At 41.9% G+C, this 19,898-nt stretch overlaps 1 protein-coding gene and 1 long non-coding RNA gene across 5 annotated transcripts in view; one reads left to right on the top strand and one right to left on the bottom strand.

Moving 5' to 3' along the window:
• ptprub (protein tyrosine phosphatase receptor type Ub) overlaps positions 1-19,898 on the top strand; it is a 195,632-nt gene that overhangs the window by 132,134 nt on the left and 43,600 nt on the right. For all 4 annotated transcript variants that reach the window (XM_085291249.1, XM_085291248.1, XM_085291247.1 and 1 more), the window contains exons 8-13: positions 1,726-2,043; positions 5,070-5,179; positions 8,495-8,696; positions 10,902-11,004; positions 11,088-11,361; positions 18,271-18,307. In XM_085291249.1, the coding sequence (XP_085147375.1) occupies positions 1,726-2,043; positions 5,070-5,179; positions 8,495-8,696; positions 10,902-11,004; positions 11,088-11,361; positions 18,271-18,307 (1,044 nt within the window). The remainder of the gene's footprint in view (positions 1-1,725; positions 2,044-5,069; positions 5,180-8,494; positions 8,697-10,901; positions 11,005-11,087; positions 11,362-18,270; positions 18,308-19,898) is intronic.
• On the bottom strand, positions 10,863-12,120 carry LOC146563892 (uncharacterized). The gene is made up of 3 exons (XR_014894375.1): positions 11,831-12,120; positions 11,095-11,260; positions 10,863-10,997 (listed from the first exon to the last, which is right to left on the bottom strand). It is a non-coding gene; the product is annotated as an uncharacterized LOC146563892 (long non-coding RNA).

Raw genomic sequence — 19,898 nt, 5'->3', positions numbered from 1 at the left:
CAGGGTGTGAGTGAATGTCTGTATAACACAATCTATACTGCTGCTGTCCCATGCTACAATTTTAGAGGAAGTAAACCAGAACCAATCACATCTTCTCTAACTTCCAATCTCCGTTCATCACCACGGTGCTGTGGGCTTTCGTCCATGTTGGGACGGCTGCAGTTTTCATGCCACAGGGTGCCAGGGAACGGGTGCCCGTGGCATACAGACAAATAAGACGAGGCTAGGGGAAGGGGCTGGCACAAATGTCCACTTTGAGAAAACCCATAATGAGCACACTGTGGCCGCTTTGGTGGCGCTTTCATCAACTCAGCAGTTAAATGCCTCTCTTTATTTAGCTCCCAGACTGTGCAGACTGTCAACTGCACCATCAAGACAATCCTCAGTCACACTGAACAATGGTACATTAACATTTCTTACTGGGTGCAGTCTACTACGGTGCGATTACCGTGCCCACCCATTTATCTACCGTCACATTACTCTGGATGAGGTTCAGATCAATGCTCTGTTCATATTTCCATCTACCCTGAGATGCCAGATAGCAAATTAAAAGAGAAAGTTGGTGATTGCAGAGACCTTTAGTATAGATTGGAACTGTCATAAAATCTCCACTGCTCTAGCTAAGTGTCTCAGACAGTCTGAAATATATATATATATATGTACATATGTATGTGATGTCTGTTTGTGTGCCTGTGTGTCCTTGCACAAGTACAGAGCACCTTTTGAATCCATTTTCTCAGATAATACTTGTCTTAATGCAGTGATGCATTAGCCACTTTATTTAAGTTCTCTGCACTAATCTGTGCTGCAGCGAGAATCCCTCTGAGTGTGCAAGTCAGCGAGGGAATGAAGACCTTGGCCAGTAACCTCAAACTCCACTGATCTCTTGCTGTACCCGATATCTTTGCTGTCATTCCCTGCCTCCCTGGCCCATTACTCATCGTGCCCTATTAAAAGAATAAAGCCATACAATGCATTATGTAGCATATTGCTTGACAAAAACGGCATTGATTGTGTTAATAATTTCCACTGATAAATACCTCCATTGATACGGAGGATGTCCTTGGCTTAACTTGGCCTTGCTTCAGTTTCGGACGTCCTCCCGAACACTGGCTGGTCTGTGCCTCTGGGTATAGAGGCTCTCTGTATCTTTCAGTGAGCAAATAAATTCAAGGGGAATATCACAGACGCAGCTGTTGTTCTTTTAGTACGAGTTAGAGAAAGTCGGGGTTAACCCGCCAGTGACCAGAATTAACTCGGTGCCTTCTAAAAATATGGACCGGGCCACAGCGATGACCCGTCAGTAACACTGACCAGCGGAAGTGAATGCTCTTGTGTTTTTTGTATGTGGATTAAACCTCAGGGCGAAGGAGTGAAACTACTGCATGACCACTTTGCTCTGCGGTAGGGGAAAGGGAGGAGACTGGTGGGAGTGCAACAGCAACCCGCGGCCTGTCCGATTAATTAGCGCAATTGGTGTGAGTTCCTGTTCTGCCATCAGGGATGTGGGTGTGTTGTGCTGGCAGCAAAATGACCTCTGCACTGTGGCAGGGCAGTATGGCGGCACGTAGAAGAGGAACAGCTTGAAAACTGCCCGGGTGGTCCTGTTATATTAGTAATGCAGGCTATTTGCTGGATGTTCTGTCAAAAATCCAATATTTCACAATAAAAGCTTACCTGTGTCTTGTCCGTATCTCTCATATCCTTTTCCTCAATCTCTCACAGAGCCCATGCGCGCATTACGGGGACTCGCCGCCACAGATATCCAGCCCAGGCAGTTGTCCCTGCAGTGGGAGAATTTGGCGTTCAACCTGACACGCTGCCACACCTACTCAGTGTCCCTGTGCTACCGCTACACCATGGCGGGAGGAGGCGGCGGCCACAACACCACCGTACGCGAGTGCCTTGCAGTGGAACACAATGCCTCACGCTTCACGCTGCGTGATCTGCCACCCTACCATGCCATCCATGTCCGTCTGTCACTGGCAAATCCAGAGGGGAAGAAAGAGGGCAGAGAGGTCACCTTTCAGACGGAGGAGGACAGTAAGTCCCAGAAGGAGATTACAGAAAAGACAGTAGATAGATGGTAAAAGACGGAGCGCAGAGAAACTAAAACCGAATAGAGCCACTGGATGAATGCTACACATTCAAGGTTCACTACCAGTTTATTAGATCTGCAGCAAAGTGCAACATTAATATCTGATCAAATGTTTCTTAAAGTTCTAATGATTTCAGTGAAACTGTTTTATAATGGCGGATGTAGTCTGTGTTGCTGTTGAACTCGTTGTTTCCTACTAGCAGGCGTTTCTGTTTATTATCTTTTCCACCTCATTTAAATCAATGAAGGGAGGCTAAATAACAGAATCACCTTGCTTTATATTGCAGTACAACTGAGAGAAACAAAAAGCTGAGCGCTTCCGAGATTAAAATAAAAAATCCAATCAACACCTTTCCGAAACACTTTTCGTCAAAAGCATTGTAACCTTGATGAAGGTGAGAATATTGTAGGACTGTTGCTTTAAAAAGCTGTAACATTAGCAAGGTGTACTAATATTAGAGCAGCTGGGAAAAATCTTAAAGCTGCTCTCGCTCCTTAACAGCCAAAGACACCGTCATTCATCAGGCCTTCATATTATAAATGTTATTTTCTTAAAAAACAAACAAACAGAAACCCTCCACTCTCCAATTATCACAAAGTACAAGTTCCAATAATATGTGGTTCCCACTAAATGTTGGCAGTCCAACGTTTTATTGCCTTAAAGCATTTGCTCAGTTTGTCACATGCTAAACTGCGGTCTGGGGTTAGCTCACTGTATGTTCTCATAATAAGTGCAGGCTTCCCACATTGAAACTGTCCCATGTTATAATTTTGTGGACATACACCACCTCCCTAGGATTGTGTCGTCCCTCTTTTGCTTGCAAAAAAGCCCTGAGCTATTGAGGCATGGACTTCACCCGACCCCTAAGATGTGCTGGTGTATCTGGCACCAAGCTGTTAGAAACAGAACCTTTAAGCCCTGTAAATTGTAAGATGAAGCCTCCATGGACTTGTTAGACTTGTTTGTCGAGCACATCCCACAGATGCTTGATTGGATTGAGATTTCAAGGGGAATTTAGAGGCTAAACAACTTGTTGTTGTGCTCCTGAACTATTTTAGTTTTGTGGCAGGGCGCACTACCCTGCTGAAAGAGGCCACAGCCATCAGGGAATACAGTTTCAGTGCTTAGGTATTGATATATGTCAATGTACCATCCACATGGATGACAGGACCCAAGGTTTCCAAGTAGAAAGCCTCACACTGCCTCCGGTGGCTGGTCTTCCTCCCATAGTGTCCAACTCCAGGCCTCAAGGGCTGCTGTCCTATAGGTTTTAAATGTGTCCTTGATCCAACATGGCTGATTTAAATGGCTAAATTACCTCCTCAAGTTCTCCAGAGGCCTGGTAATGAACGAATCATTTGATTCAGCGGCGTTGGCCCAGGGTGAGATCAAAAACCTGCAGGACACCGGCCCTTGAGGCCTGGAGTTGGACACCCCTGCCATAGTGCAACCTAACACCAGGTGTTTCACCATGGTAAGCGATGCACACACAACCGGCCATCCATGTGATGTCAAAGAAAATGTGGATACCTTCCTCCATGGCTCCGTGGTCCAGTTCTGATGCTTCGTGACCATTGCTGGTGCTTTTATTTGGGGACAGGGGTACACAACAAACTGCAATACGGATGTAGATTCTGACACCTTTCTACCAGAACAGCTCTGTGCATTAGTGATCCTTGGTCACCTGTAACCTTGCTGCTGGTTCACCGCTGTTCTTTCTTTGTGTTTGATAGATATAAACCACTGCAGACTGGGAACATCCCAGAGTTACAGTCCTGGAGATGATCTGACCCAGTTATCTAGCATCACAATTTGGCACATCTCAGACTTGCTCAGATCCTTAGGTTTGCCAGATTTCTGCTTCTAACAAATCAGCTTTGAGGACAAAATGTTCACTTGCTCCTTAATATCACCCACTCACTAACAGGTGCCATGATGAAGAGATAATCAGTGTTATTTGCTTCACCTGGCAGTGGTCATAATGTTATGCCAGATTGATGTAATTCTGCTTTTCCATCAGTGTTCAAAATACACAAATCCATTATCAGCCCAGTTTTGTGTAATTAAAACTTCTCCTCCCCTCTCCCTTACGCATTAATACAGAAAGGGTGACCGGCTGACTGAGTCAGCATCACAAAAGATCCATTTCATTTTTAGATGGAAATAACATAAAAGAGAAAACATATCTGAGACTCGGGCAATCCCGAGATAGGATTTGGTTCTTATTTCTTATCTCCTATTATTCCTGTGTGCCTTCACAGATTTTCTGCGTGGTGGCTAAAGGAGAAATTCTGCCGTGAACCAAAAAAAGGAAAAACATCTAAACAAACAGGATTTTTCAGAAAGCTACATACACACATATGTACAGAGAAAGATAGAAAAAGAGCAACCAAATAAGAGAGTGAATGTTTTTCTTTTGCTTAGATAAAGATGAGTATATGTATAAATACAAACAGTGTGTGCCAATTAGAACCACCTTTTCCAAAAGTCCCAATAAGCAAATTTGTCGTCCTGACTAACCCAATTCAAAAAAACAGTCAACTCAGCTGTTTGGCTCTCGCTTTAGCCTCAGGCCTGAATCTCACATAACAGTCTTCCTCTGCGCAGTACTCGCACAGACCGCTGGGACCAGGACTTCAACTGAATGGCCCCAAAACCATGTATAGTTGAGAGCTCAGGCCTTCACATATTCATCAGTATATTTAAGCTTTGACTGAAGCAGAATAAAAAAATATAATTCTTTTATAATATTTTCTTTTTTCTCATCTTTGTAATGGGTGCATAATTTATGCAGTTCTGTATCCTTTTTGTGAGTTTTGCCTGCCTACTGCTCTGTGTGTCAGAGTGCTTTGTGTGATGCGTCGCTCTGGGCCACAATGACATTCACTCTGTGATATTGACAGGAGAGGATCACTGTGTGATTAGCCCTTCAGTTTCCCTGACAAATGTTTGTTCTGTAATTTCTCATAGTCCCCGGAGGCATCGCACCGGAGTCGCTCACCTTCACCCCACTGGATGACATGATCTTCCTGAAGTGGGAGGAGCCTGTTGAGCCCAATGGACTTATTACCCAGTATGAGGTGAGCCCATGGAGACATGAGGGTGAATTTCTTCGATGTGTAAATTTAATTGGTTGTAGAGTTTGGTGGATTGGGGCAGGTGCGAGCATTTAGTAGTCTCTCTGTTATCATTGTTGGCTCCGCTGGACTTAAAAGTTGACTTAATCAGCTAACATGGTTGCTGTGCTGTTGTTTGCTGATTCTTTTAATGATTCTGGAGTGTAAACATATTCAAATCTAATAACAAGCAAGGCTGTACCCATGCATATCAGCATGTTAAATACCAGTGGCTGGATGGGTGATTAATCAACTTCTCTGTGCTTTATCTTGAACTTTATTCAGGGTTGCCATGGTTTGCGTACCAGAAACTAACTGGGAAAATATTTCTGTGTACAAAGTCTGCAAACGTATAGATGTCAAAATCCTGAACTGTCTGATGATGATGAATCAGTTATTTAAGTGCAGTCTGTACAGTAGTGATTTTAGACTACAACTAAAAGAGAATTTCATATGCTCAGATGAATCTTTAAAATAATGAAATTACATTGATCTACAGTAAAATAAACACAGATATTAAACGTGTTATTGCTAGGAAACCATCAAACTAGCTCGTATTCTCTAGCCAATAGTAACTCTGATATTCCTCTCCTGCCCTGACAGACAGCTGGAAAATTTAATTTGAACCTGACTTTGGTTGTTTAAATAGTATTATGTTTAATCATATTTCAACGTCCTGTTAAACACTGTCGGCATTTCAGTTGAAAGGCGCAGAGTGAGGTCTCTGTCAGTTTCTCTCCCTCACCTGCCATCCAAGCTATCCGTGCCACCTGCACCGTGGTGCCTTATTTGTAAAGTGGCTTTGACAATACAAAGAAAAACCCAGTAATATTCTAAATAAAGTTGTTAAATATTATATACTACAGATGGAAAGCATAGTGGTATTAACCCTATTGGTATTGTATAGTGATAAAAGTGAGCATCGGGATTGTATGAGTGCATACACTATTGCTGAAAAGAAAAGTGATGCAGGGATGAGTTTTAAGACGTCAAATGTAAAGAATAAAAAAAAATCTGTTTTAATAAATTTAAACATCCTTAATTTTGTAAATCAGGCAAATTAATGAAAGACCATTGAGCCAGTGAGTAAAACATTTGTGCCACGTGTGCCATCAACAGTGTGTCATGTGAGAGACGTAGGTCATACATGCTGCCTGAAAAAAGGAGACTGACACTCTGAACTCAACTATGATAGAAGATCAACTATGATCTTCTTCTGAGATTTTGAGTGGCAATCACTCCTGGGTGTCATCCAATGCAAGACCTCCCCAGAATATATAATGCCTGCAAAGTATAGACGCCTTACTCACAGTTTCAGTAAAAGTCCCGGTGCAGGCATCTGCTGTGTGACCTCTGTAGGATAAAACGTACCTCCAACACATAAAGGGCTGCTGGGATAGTTGGTAAAGTCTTAAAGCTAAGCAAAATGCACGATCAGGCGCTTAACTGCAGGCTGAGTTTCTTTATTGGGTTGCTTGCATCATACATACGACTAAACTCAAATTAAACTGAGGTGGATGTGGATGTAGTTTGTTCTACTGCTTCCATGCCATTTTTGTGGTCAAGAATAAAATATAATTTTCCCATTTGGTTTGATAAATTTAGAGGTTCTTTTTAAGGGGTTGTTAACTTTATATTCAATATTTTTACCAGCACAAAAAAAATCTCCAGCAATACAAAAAAAATAACAAACCCAAACAGCATTTTCCTGGAACTGAAACGTGCCTGTTCTTTTTTTGTTTCCTGCCTAGTGCAGAAAATATTTCCCTCTCTAGTTGCTGAACCAATTTCAGCATTGCTGCAACTGGCACAGCACAGATAAAGTATGTGCTTAATCACACAACCGCTCTGCTGCAGTTTATGCTTTTTTCTTTTTCCACCCAACGGACAATACATGTGTGTCTTTATAAACAAAAATAGCAGCGATGACTGGATATGCTTTTGCTGACCCGTGAGCACATGGCTTGGTCTTCTTGTCCTGTAGAAACAGAGAGTGGCACCTTAATCGATACACAAATTTTTGCTGTAGGGCTTCTGCTTAGCTGGACAATCATTTTGCATTTACTTTACACCCTCTGTCTGCAGAAGAGTTGAGCATGCCTACCCATGCTCAACTCTTCCTTCCGTGGCTTCTCTTGCAATGTCACCTCAAGGATATATTAAATAGAATTTCCAGTTTGACATATAAAGTGGAGGCCGCACAAGATTTTTACACTGTAGTGTACACTGATCTTCCTCAACTGACAAAGAAAGCTTTATACAAAGCTGTAGAAATCCTCTTCATTTCTCTCAGATTAAACTATTGACCAGTCTGCCTGAGCCTATCGACCAGAAAGCTGTCCTGCAAGCCCTCCTCGTTCTTCTGTGCTGGGTCTGGCATTTTTTATGAATGCCTTTGTTGCAGAAACACAGTGGTCTGTCTTTTCTCAGTCACTGGATGGCTCATAATTCTATCTTCTCCCTACGAGCATGAGCAGACATTAAGCTCTTCTTATGATAATCAGCAGAAGCTTCGGTTCAGCTCGAGCGTCAGTGCCGGTGTGTGCAACGTGCACGCGCACGAGCACATACGGTACGCATCGTGTGTGTGTTCGTTTCTTCAGTGAAGTGGATCTCCTCCAGCTCCACGTTTCCCTAATACGCTCACCCTTGTCTGATTGCGGTAAGGTCATCTCATTTAGCTCTCCACTATTTCAAAGAGCATAAGTGGAAATTCTCGTGAGGTAGAGGCACAGCTAATCACCTCTTGAGGAAAAACTTTTGAAAAGATTACACTTTTTTGAGGACACTCTCGCGCACCGATTTCGTAGTGTTAACAAGTGTTAATTAAACTCATAAACACTTCACAGTATTGATTTTCATGCTTGGAAATACTTTTTAGTGCGCGAGGTTCCGTCTCTGGCCTTCATAATGAGTTACTTAGTCAGAAAATCACTTACGGCTTCCAATGCTTCTCACCAGAGCTCCATGTTGCTCGTATGCCTTTGAGCTAATGGCGACCATGCCAATCAAGACGTATTCACCTGAAACTGGAAACCACATGAGCAATTAGCATGTTTATTTAGTGAAGCAGTTTTTATTTCATGTCAAGTGAATCATATCAATGACATATTTAATTTACTACTTATGACCGAGCCATTTGTGCACCTATTTGATGAACTCAACTGGGGGGGAAAAAAAAAAAAATCACAGTTGAAGTTTGTTAGCAGGTATAACAACAGAGCAAAAAACCATTTTAACTGTTTTTTAATGCTGTTTTTATTCCCTATCTGACATCAGATCAGCTACCAGAGTATCGAGTCATCTGATCCGAGCATCAACGTCCCAGGACCCAGGAGAACAGTGTCAAAGCTCAAGAACGAAACCTACCACATGTTCTCCAACCTCCACCCCGGAACGACTTACCTAATCTCCGTCCGGGCACGTACGGCCAAGGGCTTTGGCCAGACGGCCCTCACCGAGATCACCACTAACATCTCTGGTAGGAGCGCCGCTGTCGGAGCATCCGTGCTATCGTGGGCGACGGTGCGAAATCTGGTGTAAAATCGTAAGATAGAAATGAAGGCGGGTGTGTAGAGGCTGTTCTCTGTGCCATCGCTGCCTATCGCTAATGCAGCATGCAGGTACAACAGTGAGACTTCACCCACTGTGTGCTATAATTAGAAATCAGGTTTTCTCTCTTTTAACCTCTGTGTCTTCTCCCCTCGCTGAGGCAAAACTGCTGCTCCCAGAGTGCAAGAGCTATTTTCCAATTGCCTTTCCAATCTAGTGGCACGCTGTCATCTCACAGTCCTCAAGACATAAATTAACTTGCATGTAGCAGGAAAGCACAACAGAGGGGACACTGCTGTGCGTTATGTATGAAGAAAGATTTAGAACATTCTCGGGACCAGAACACCCCTTCTGAGAGTCTCAGAGCTTATTACTGGTGATAGAAATCCAACCTTTGTGTTTCTGTTTCCTTTTAATGATGCATTTGCGCTTGTTAAGGGATGAGATTACACCTCTGAGGAGCACACAGCACGACCACTCCCACTCGGTCTCGCTCGAACATTTACTCTCTCTGCCCCCATCTCTTTGCAGAGAGGTCCGGTTTGTTTAATTATAGATTTAGTGCACAGGCTCACTCGCTGTATGGCAGACAGCAATCTGGCGTGGAGCCAGGCCACAGATAGAGTCCAAAAGTCTTTGCAGATCATCCTCAGCCTCCTCCTCTGGCCCACGGTGCAGAACATTCACTTACACTGAGCGTCTCTCAAATCTGCACTGACAGCTAGCAAACACTGAACACCTTCAACAGCCACTACTGTCAGCATCTTCAAGCAACACCCACCGCGGAGTATCCTTCCACGCACGTTTCCTTATTCGCGTGCACGTGGAGTCGTGGCTGACGGGCACTAATCTCTCAGACAGGCTCAGTGTGGCAACTGGCATCGAACCCTCTTTTTTCTTTTTTGGCAGCACGTAATGTCGACAATAGTGCATCTGGTTTTCCTCAATAACTCACCTTAATTGATGCGTGCTCTTTCCTTCTGCGCTATTAGTGAACTGCTTTTTAATATGATAATTATCGATTCCTCATGAATAGTTTGCTCTCTTCCCCCTCGCTAATTGACTGCTGATATTAAAGAAAAATGTGCCGCCACATCTCCAGGGAGGAGCATGACTTTAGCCAAATCCTTTTAAATGAAAAACCCATTCAATTTAGCTTCACTCCCTTTACTTTTAATTGGACTTGTTTCTAAGACAACTAGAAGGGAAATTCAAACATTGTACTTAAAATGACAATATGGGGTTTGGGTATATTAGCCCGTTTATCCCTGTATGCTGACAAAGGAACGAGTCTTTGCTCAAAAAGACAGTTTGTGCGGCTTAGACCAGGGGTGTTAAACATTAGGCTCGGGGGGTCACACTCTGCTCGGCAAAGACTCCAATCTGGCCCACTGGGAAGCTTTGAAAAATGTGAAAGATGGGATAAGAATTTTCAGCTTTCACCTGTATTTTCATACTTTTTACAGCTTTTCCCACTGATAAAGACCCCCCCCCCCCAGTCATTCATACTAAAACAAAGTAATTAAGTGCAAGTTAAAATTACAGGGCTGTCTGTGCAACGAACAAACAGATTTATTTTTGTAATTTGACACAGTTCTTTCTTATAATTTAAGCCCAAAGAGTCGTGCTGACAGATTTCTTTTCACTTGCCACAGTAGAAAAACTTTGTGTGGAAAAATTGATCTGCACTGTAGTTAAACTTCTTGACTGCACATTGACAAAATCAAGTTTTGCTGATCCGACCCACTTAAGGTCAAAGTGGGCTGCATGTGGCCCACGATTCAAAATGACCTTAAAAATTCATCTCTGAATTTCTAGTTCCATAGTCTAAACTGTAAATATGTAAAAGATGAGTAGTGATGTAGCTGTGTGCACACATTTTTTATCTTAATGACATGGCGAGATATGCCAGTGTATCAACAACTGTCTGCATTGCCACTAGTTAGTGTACTATGAGGAAAACGCTATATAGTGAGTGAGTGAGGCTCCGTGTTACGTGACATTTCAAGGATGAACATGTTTATGTGAAAGGACAAAGAGGCAGAAATGAGCACTGGCTAAGGCTAGACGTGTGCTTATTTGCGTGTGCTTTTATTGTTTTTGACATGTAAGCTTTGGTGTCTGGTGTCCACAGCTCCCACCTTTGATTACGGAGACATGCCGTCTCCGCTGAGTGAGACAGAGAGCACAATTACTGTCCTGCTGCGCCCCGCCCAAGGCAGAGGAGCACCTGTTAGGTGAGGAGATCATTTCAGGTACAGAAAATTGATTTTCATCAGTGCTCCAGGCTTATTAAAATGCACATCCGCTCTTTGTACAGCACATACCAGGTAGTGGTTGAGGAAGAAACTGGGAAGAAAGTGAAGCGGGAACTGGGGGTGCAGGAATGCTTTCCGTTGCCCATGTCACACGGGGAGGCCCAGGCCCGAGGGACGCCTCACTACTACACAGCCGAGCTGCCGCCCAGCAGTCTGCCCGAGGCCAGTCCCTTTACTGTGGGTGACAATCACACGTATAATGGTTACTGGAATAGCCCTTTGGACCCCCGCAAAAGCTACCTTGTCTACTTCCAGGCTATGAGCAACTTCAGAGGGGTGAGTGACTATAAACTTGCACTGGTGTTGCAGCAAAGCTGGATACGTTGTTTTTGCAGACCTTGTTATAGTCTGTGTCAAATTGTACCAATGACACTCCTGTTCTTTAATGTATTAAACGTTCTCAAATCAGTTGCAGGCCTTTGTATGGAAAACTGTTCTGTTCCCCACTGATGCTAACACACCCATCTCCATAATATCCCAGTTTAATCCCTGGCCAGTGGTAATCAAATGAAGTCAGTGGTGTTTGGCGTTAATGAGTATCTGTATTTAAAGTACTAATGCTGTGACTGATGTATTGTGTGGACCTCTGAACAAGCACTTATGCAGTGAAAGAGGTTGTTGGATGAAAACAAACTGTGCAGGCAAATGTAACTACTTGAAAACTACAAACGCTTACATCCTACCACTTTGATTCTCTGCAAACAAAGCATTTCTGAGACAGGAATTACTTGCATGTATTACTTACAGCAAGCAAAGCTCTGATTAAGTGGAATTACTCAGAGTAAACAATCCACTTCATTCGCCTCCTCTGTCCCGTTACCTCCATGTCCTTGTCTGCTCCCCTCTTTCTTTATGCAAATAATTAGTTAATTATCTTCGAGAAAAATCCAGATGTAGCTGGCCAGGGTAACGCAGAACTAAACCTGAGGCTTTTACGCGACTGCTTTTCTGTCCACTCACTAAAAACTTGCAGACCTTGTTTCCACACGGCTGTGCTTGCTTCCATTTCATTGTTCTTGAACAGACAAAGACCTTCAGTTGTACCCAGAGGATGCCACATTACCTTTCCAAATTCCATTACAGGAAGAGCTGCTACCTGGGTGAGGCAATTACTTAAGGATAATTGGGCACAGGTGCAGCTGATCAGTGGTAGAAAGCTGCTGCTTTAATATTCACAGACTGTGGCAATGTAGCTGAGAGTTATTGCCGTAGGTAAAAACACAGTCTTCTGTGATCATCAGCTGGTGATAAATACGTGCAAGCTGGGTCACTCGTGTCTGATTATTTTTTCCGATTTCTGTCGGCTGCTTTTTCATTAGGAGTGTGCGTGTGAGTGTTTTTAAAAATCCTGCAAACAGGAGCTGGGTGACTCGTCCCCACCAGTAAGATCTTTTTCCAACCCAGTGAAAAAACACACGGACGGAGTGCTGTGTGAGCACTTCACACAGCTAGGCTACCAAGAATGGGATTAGATAGGGGCGGCCTGGCTTTACCGGCGGATGGGATTAGGCTTTGTTTTGCCTGGCAGGGGGCCAGCATCCATGACCCACAGTGATGGGAGCACAGTGCCAAATCACACAGCCAACATTGTCCTCAGTCCTTTAAACATTGCTTTGCCTGGAAGTACAGATGCAGTGAGTGTTTAAATCTGTATATCGGTGCTGCAGGACTGAACCGACTTCACTTAAATCAGCTTTTAACACAAGGAGTTTTAGTCAGAACAAGTTTACCCTCACAAACACATTATTTCGGGGAGTGTGTCAGACCTTGCTCAGTGTTCATTGCTTAGCACAGGATCTTATTAACCTCCTAAGACCCGAACTCTTTCACGACATGCATTTTTAATTTCTCTTTGATATTTGGGCTGATTGGGGCCCGATGAATGTAAAAAACAAAGAATTACCAGATTTTTTTTTTACCTAATTTTTGTTTTTAAGAAAAATGAGAGCCACATATGAGGATATTCATTTAAAATTTTGATATAACAGTAGCAGTATAATGTCCTCGTAAGTGGATATCAGGCCCATGTAGAGCAAAATTTAGTATTTTGGTCTAAATAACCCAAAATGTGATGTCCACATATGTGGACGGCAGGTCCTAGGAGGTTAATATAGCTTTTTCATTGATGTCAGTGTAATAGCTGTGTGATGTCAGTGAGTTCGGTATAGTTAAATCGAACCTATGCTTTGTATATAACCCACACACATCACAACAGGATTATGAAAAGACAAGGATTGCAGGAGAAAAGGTGTCATATGCATAATGTAACAAAAAAAGTATTAAAGAGTGTAAAATAGCAGTAATTAGACTGCTAACAGAGCACACAGTTATACGGCATGGCACTTAGCTTGTTAATGATATTAACGTCATTAGCAGGCGCAGTTTTTCACCTCCCAGAGTCATTTAAAAGTGGCCACATCCAAGTGCTAATGACAAAGTGTATTAAAACCATCAAGCAGATGTTCACGTTTGGCTCCTGTAGCCTGCACGGACCAGAAATGGTTCAGCAATTGCTAAATGTTTTGTCCTGTTTTGTATCTTCCTGCTTGTGCTCCATGTGCATTTATGCATCACAGGCCTTTTCACATTTTCGCATTGTGCGCACACTGTCACAAAAATGTAGGCCAGAAAAGTGAACGTTGGCATTTTGAATTCGATTGCGTACAGAGGCACAAATGCATGTACTGGGGATATTTTTGTAGTGGTGTTTTGTAAAGAAGAGAGCGAAGCGTAATTACTTTATGCCTGCTCGTTTTAGTGGAAGAAAAAAATGTAAAGAGCACTCCAGAAGCTGGCAATGAAAGTAGTTTCTCTCCCAAGAGTGAAGCATCTGAAAGTCACAGACACCTGGATTAAACACTTGTTGATGCCGTGCTGACATAATTGTCATCTTTAACAGTTATTTAAGCTATTGCACCCCGGGGGCCAAACAGAGCTGTCATCACGTTTTATGACTTATTGGGACGCCTCGTTATTTCAGAATCTCTGTGGTTTATTTAAGGTTTTGTCTTTGTGAAGGGGAAACATTGAACCTCTATAATGGTGGAACAGTTTGAACAGTATATGGGACCCATAATATTTGGTATTTACCCATGCTAATTATCTAGAGAGTGGCTCTCAAGCCTCTGTAATTGCTTTGATTGATCCATCTAAAGAGGTACTTGAAAAGCTGTGGATAAAGGCTGTAGCTTTGAAGGATACAGCATACCCATTTATAACCACTACACTTAGATCTTCAAACTTTGCACACACATACACACAAACACTGTAAAAACCTTGAGTGTGTGCCATAGAGCCCTGTGTTGCATGTTGGCATTTGCGTTTTGTATTTAGAGCTGCCAGGAGCCACCAGCCCCTCAGGCGTAACTGGCACAGCGTGGGGAGACGTGATGTTTCTTCCACAATCTGGAGCTTGCCAATTAACACTTCTGCCGAGCTAGTGCACAATGACTTAGATATGAGAGTTGAAAAATTTACTTGTCCATCACGACGACCTATTTTACATCATCTGCATTAAGGAGATGTAAATGTATCTGTCTTAATTTGCCAAAGCTTGTAATGATTGAATGTATGAATGATTTCAAATACTTTCTTCATAAAGTAGACTGCTTCAGATGAATCAGCTTTTCTTTCGTAAGGAAAATGTTTAATGTAATTGAGTCAGTCCACAGAAGGCTCAAAGTCCCCAGTCAGCAGTCTGCATGTTCCAGTTCTCCTGATACATGCAGTGGAAATGAAGTGGGTTGCACTTTGATGAATAGTATTAATTAAAACAAATTGATAATCATTTGATAGCAGTTGATATAAATTATATTAGAAATGTGGCTTAAAGTAAGTTATATAAATCCACCTGTCAGCTTCGTTGTATTGTGGTAATGTGCAAAAGTGTTTCTTTATATTTTGCTAGGAAAATGGGAAATTGGTGCAGCGATTTATCGAACCATGCAGACATACATGGAAATATAATATATATAGCATTTACTAGTATAATATTTGCTTATAACATTTCAGTTAATAATACAGTATGGAGTAGGGGTGGGTGATATAAACGATATACGATAGAAACAAAATAAATTTGGCCAACGATAGAGATTTTGACTATACCGCTCTATCACATGTTGATGATGTTATCAAGCTGCGCCTGTTTTGGTTGAAAGCATTGCAGTGGCTACAACCAGTATCATCTGCAAATTATGGCGGGCGACAGTCATAGCAAAGAGATGAAGCACTTTTGAAATATGGGGAAAGCCAAAAACTGCGCTTCCTCCACTTCCATAACATTGATTCATTAATGCTGAATTCTCTCGCAGCTGCTCTATTCCCATGTTGTTGCAGTATATTAATAACTAACATCGTATTGTGGATGAATGATCTCAGTTGTTCTCCTGACTGAAGTTTGGCCCGTGTATAGCATCCTGCTATGCGATTGCATTTGCCTTTAACCACCAGAATCCCTCACGTTAACTTTTATCGAGTGGAAAAAAAGTTGGCGTTCATCCTCCAGCTTCACTGTGCTAATGTTATGCTAACATAGCTGTGTCGCTAGCAATCACGTAGCACAACATTATATACCAGGTAGTCCAACTTCAGTAACCCTGCAAACGCCACTGCTGTTTAGTTTTCTGTCTTCATTTATGTCGGAAGTGGTAGCCGAGCTGTACGTTTTCATTTTTCAGAAATCTCTCAGTCAGAACATGGTATGTCATGTTTAGGTGGAAACTAGCGAGCTAACTTCCTGCTAACTTCTAACTCCGTTAAATTTAATAACTTCTGTTTTCATGGATGCCTGGATGTTAAACTTAATTGTTACACTTGGTAAAGCAGCAATGCTGATGATTTTATTGAAGATTAAAGATCAAGCAGTGAGGCTTACCAAAGTTGTACTAAAACACTTTTTAACAGATTTCTGCACGCCCAAATCGGTTTGAGGTCAGTAAGCACAACCAGAATTCATACATAAGGCACACTCTCGATTTTTGAAAAAATTAAAGGATTTTAAGTGTGCCTTATAGTGTGGAAAATACGTTATACAGAAGAAAAGAATATATCGCGATATATATCGTTACCGCACATGCTTCAAATTATATCGCGATATTAATTTTAGGCCATATCGCCCAGCCCTAGTATGGAGGCAAACACAGAATTCATTCAATTCACTTTCAGGGTGCTTGAAAGTCAATATTTGGTTTGGGCACCTTTATTCTTCAACACAGCCTGAACTCTCTTAGGCAAGTTTCTCTTAATTCCTTTAAAGAGTCTCCAGGAATAGTTCTCCAGGCTCCTTGAAGGACATTCAGGTCTTTTGATTTGGATATTGGGCTGCCTTTTGTTGGGTTTTCTATCAGGATAATTGTACGTTTTTACCAGTAAAGTATGCTTTTTTACTGCACTGGCAGTGTTTTTGGATTATTGTCATGCTGAAAAACAAAGCCAATCAGATACTTTCCAGATGTTATTGTATGGATAATCAAAAATCTGCCACGTCTGTGTTAACAATTACAGCCCCAAACCATCGAACCAGACATTTCAAATATTTGGTTTTTGGTCTCATTTTTCTATAATTTGGCAAACCTCAGCCTTTGCTCCCTGTTTCTCTTCCTTACGAATGGCTTCTTGACAGCCATCTTTCTACTGAGAGCATTTCTGATGAAGCTTTAGTGAAAAGTAGATGGATCAACTGAAGGGCCAGCTTAGAGTTTATTCGCAAAGAGTCCAACAAAGCTAGATCCACTTCAAAGAAAGCAAGCTAACTAGCAGCTAACTAGATTAACAACAGCCAAAATATCTTGATGCATGCTCATTCATCCGTGTAAGTAAATCCCAAAGGTTGATTGTGTTCATCTAGACGTAGCGTTTTCAACAGGAGCAACGTTTTGTCACTTATCCAAGTGACTTCTTCAGTCTCAGCTGACTGCAGGTTTCCCCAACCTTATAAATAACCTTATAAACAGTACATTGCACAATAACTGATTCAGCTAATAATTTATATTAATGATAATTAATATTAATGATCAAGGAACTGACCATTGTTCATTCAGTGGGCTGGTTTCAGTTATTGTGCAAATGTACTGTTTATAAGGTTGTGGAAACCTGCAGAATCAACCTTTGGAACAGCCAAAATAGCAGCAGTTACCAACAGAAAAGTATATCTTCAACAGCACCTCAGTATCGGTCAGAAGTGAGTTTCACTGACTCGGATTGGACTCCTTTCACAAAGCTTTTGAATTAGTAGGGGCAAGAAAACTGGATTCAGTTGACTCCAATCTGCAATCTACTGATATCTAGTGGTGAGGTTTTACACACTGTTGGGCTGGAGAAATGGCACTCTGTGTGACGGACATGTTTGTTTACAGTTTGATTCTATATTTTCAGATTAAACCACGGAGTTAAAGACTTGTTTAAGTGTCGGATTAAAAATGTATTTTCAATTTAAAAAAGCAAAGCAACTGGAGTTTGAGGAAAGCATAATTGTCCCATAATGCCCGAATTAGCATCTCTGAATCTTAATTTGATGATACATCTCCTCCATGAGGTGGCAGGATGGAATTGGATTACAGTCTTGGTTCCCATTAGTGCTGTTTGACAAAGGTTCTTTTCGTAACAGAGAGATGCCATCAGCTGAAATTTGAATAAAATGAATGATTTTTATAGCGATGGACTGGTCTGAAATTTATGCTAAATTCGTTTCAACTTTCATCTTTTCTCCTTCAGATAGAATCCCTAATCTCCTTCTCATACACTTCACCACAGATCTCAGGTTTTAGATATTTTTTTGTTTTCTTCTGTCGTTAGTAGGAATCTTAACTTGTGAGGTAATTCGTCCTTTTACACTCAGTCATTTTATGCTTTCTTTGGAGACGTGAGTGCCACCCACTCGTGTTGAGTAATTTGTATTTCTAATCAGAGGGTATGAACAATTGAAAAGAAAGGCGGCATCATGCTTCTAGATGCGGGCTAGCATCACTTCTAACATTAAGTCCGTACTGCTTGTCTTGGGAATAAACATCATATTTTTGAAAGCCATTGTGTGTTTTTATGTGTTGTAATCATAATTTTTTCACCACATGATAAATATGTGCGCCTCGGCTCAGTATTTCACATCCTCTCTTCTATTATCACATCTCTTTCATGCAAAATGCAAAGTGACACTTTCCCCCTGACGTCTGTGTTGTCTTTCTCTTTCAGGAATCTAGAATAAACTGCATCCGCATTGCTCGCAAAGGTAATTCAACATAAATATCTCACCTCCCAAAAACACTGTGACCTGAATCCATTTCCCTGCATCATTTCTAAATAACTTGCAGTATTGTGTACTTTTGTAGAAAGACAGGACATTACGAATGTGACGGTGATGGTGTGTTTACTCTGTTGTAGGATGAAATATTCACGAGGTGATTCTTCGCGTAGCTTTCGTTTTTAATATGCTGTCGATACATTGTCACCATTTATTTGTTCGTTAAAACGTCCAAATACTTCAGATCTGCCGGTTTGACTGCCCAGCGTCGCTACTTCGTGACACCTCGTGGTAGAGCGAACAATAGTTAACCTGCCGTGAAGAGGAAACTAACAGGGGACAGATGGTTCAAACAAATTAGTGACCTGATCAGCAAATTATTAAAATTGAAAAAAAGACACTTTAAGGACTATTTTTCCTCCCTTTGTTACAGTCACTGTTGTTAGAGGCAAGGTTTCATTTTAGTATTCTGTAGTTCCCGCCTATCTCTCTTCTCTTAAGTAAAAAGGTGAAGAACTGGACAAATTTTCTCTGGCGGCCCCGGTTGTTTAGCACTGGGCCTCAGAGAAAAGGGCAACAAGCAGGGAAGGATTAGAGGTCAGGCTTTCATCCTGTTTGTTTGGGGGCTGACACTGGGACACGTCGTATCAAAGGCAGTCTCTTTGTTCTCATCAGCAGCCCACCAGACAGCTACATCTGAGGGCTCTGACCTCTGCGCTGTCCAGAAGGGTTCTCCAGATCAAAACTTCCAGATGGAGCTACCTTGGCCTATATGAGAAAGCCCTCCCTGCCTCCTTATCTTTACCTCGGCTTTTCTGATTCAAAGGCACATGAAAAGGGCAGAGAAATTGACTCTAAGTCCTTATGGCAGGAGAGCCCCTCCACCATAGTACACTGTCAGATCACGGTAAATAAAAAGTCATGTATTTATAGTTATCATAGCACCGCAACAGTAAGCGGAGCCTTGCAAGTAAATTGACTTGGCGGGGTGTCTTTTTCTTTTTTTGGTTAAGGCCTCTTCTTTTGTGAGAAAATAATGAAAAAGATGAGGCTAAGGCGAGGCCAGCCTTTTCAGCTCGACTTCTTGCTCCCCACAAGTGCCAAATTGGGCATTGATTAATTAAAAGTCCCCACAGCAACAGACTTTATGCTGCATGTGCCACTTTTATTTGACACTGGGCAGAGACAGAATGAAAGAAATGAACAATGGAGCTCCTAAGATAAAAAGAAAATACAATTAGCAATGAAATAAAATACCTGTAGAGAGAACAGAAGTGGAGATAAGACAAAAGAATAAAAGGTTAAATGCACAATTGAAAGTTATGATTTAAAAAAACTGCCAGCACTACATTTTCACCACAGGCATGGTGATATAACTAAAAAAACCCTGAAATGCCCATTGATGACAGAAAAAAATGTGGGTATTTCCAATTTCAAGGTGTAACAGGTCACAGGGTTGGTTTTTTTTTTTTTTTTTGTTGCTATGTGCGATCTCCATGATCCCTCTACCATTAACAGAGCCTCTGCATCATCGGGTCCTAAGCCGTTATTATCAAGCAGCCCATCACAAGCGAAGTGG

This window comes from Mchenga conophoros, linkage group LG11 (assembly GCF_057382185.1).
Source record: "Mchenga conophoros isolate Kocher_MC1m ecotype Shallow Benthic linkage group LG11, M_conophoros_male_GT1.1, whole genome shotgun sequence".
Lineage (NCBI taxonomy): Eukaryota > Metazoa > Chordata > Actinopteri > Cichliformes > Cichlidae > Mchenga > Mchenga conophoros.
This window is presented reverse-complemented; position numbering and strand designations above follow the sequence as displayed.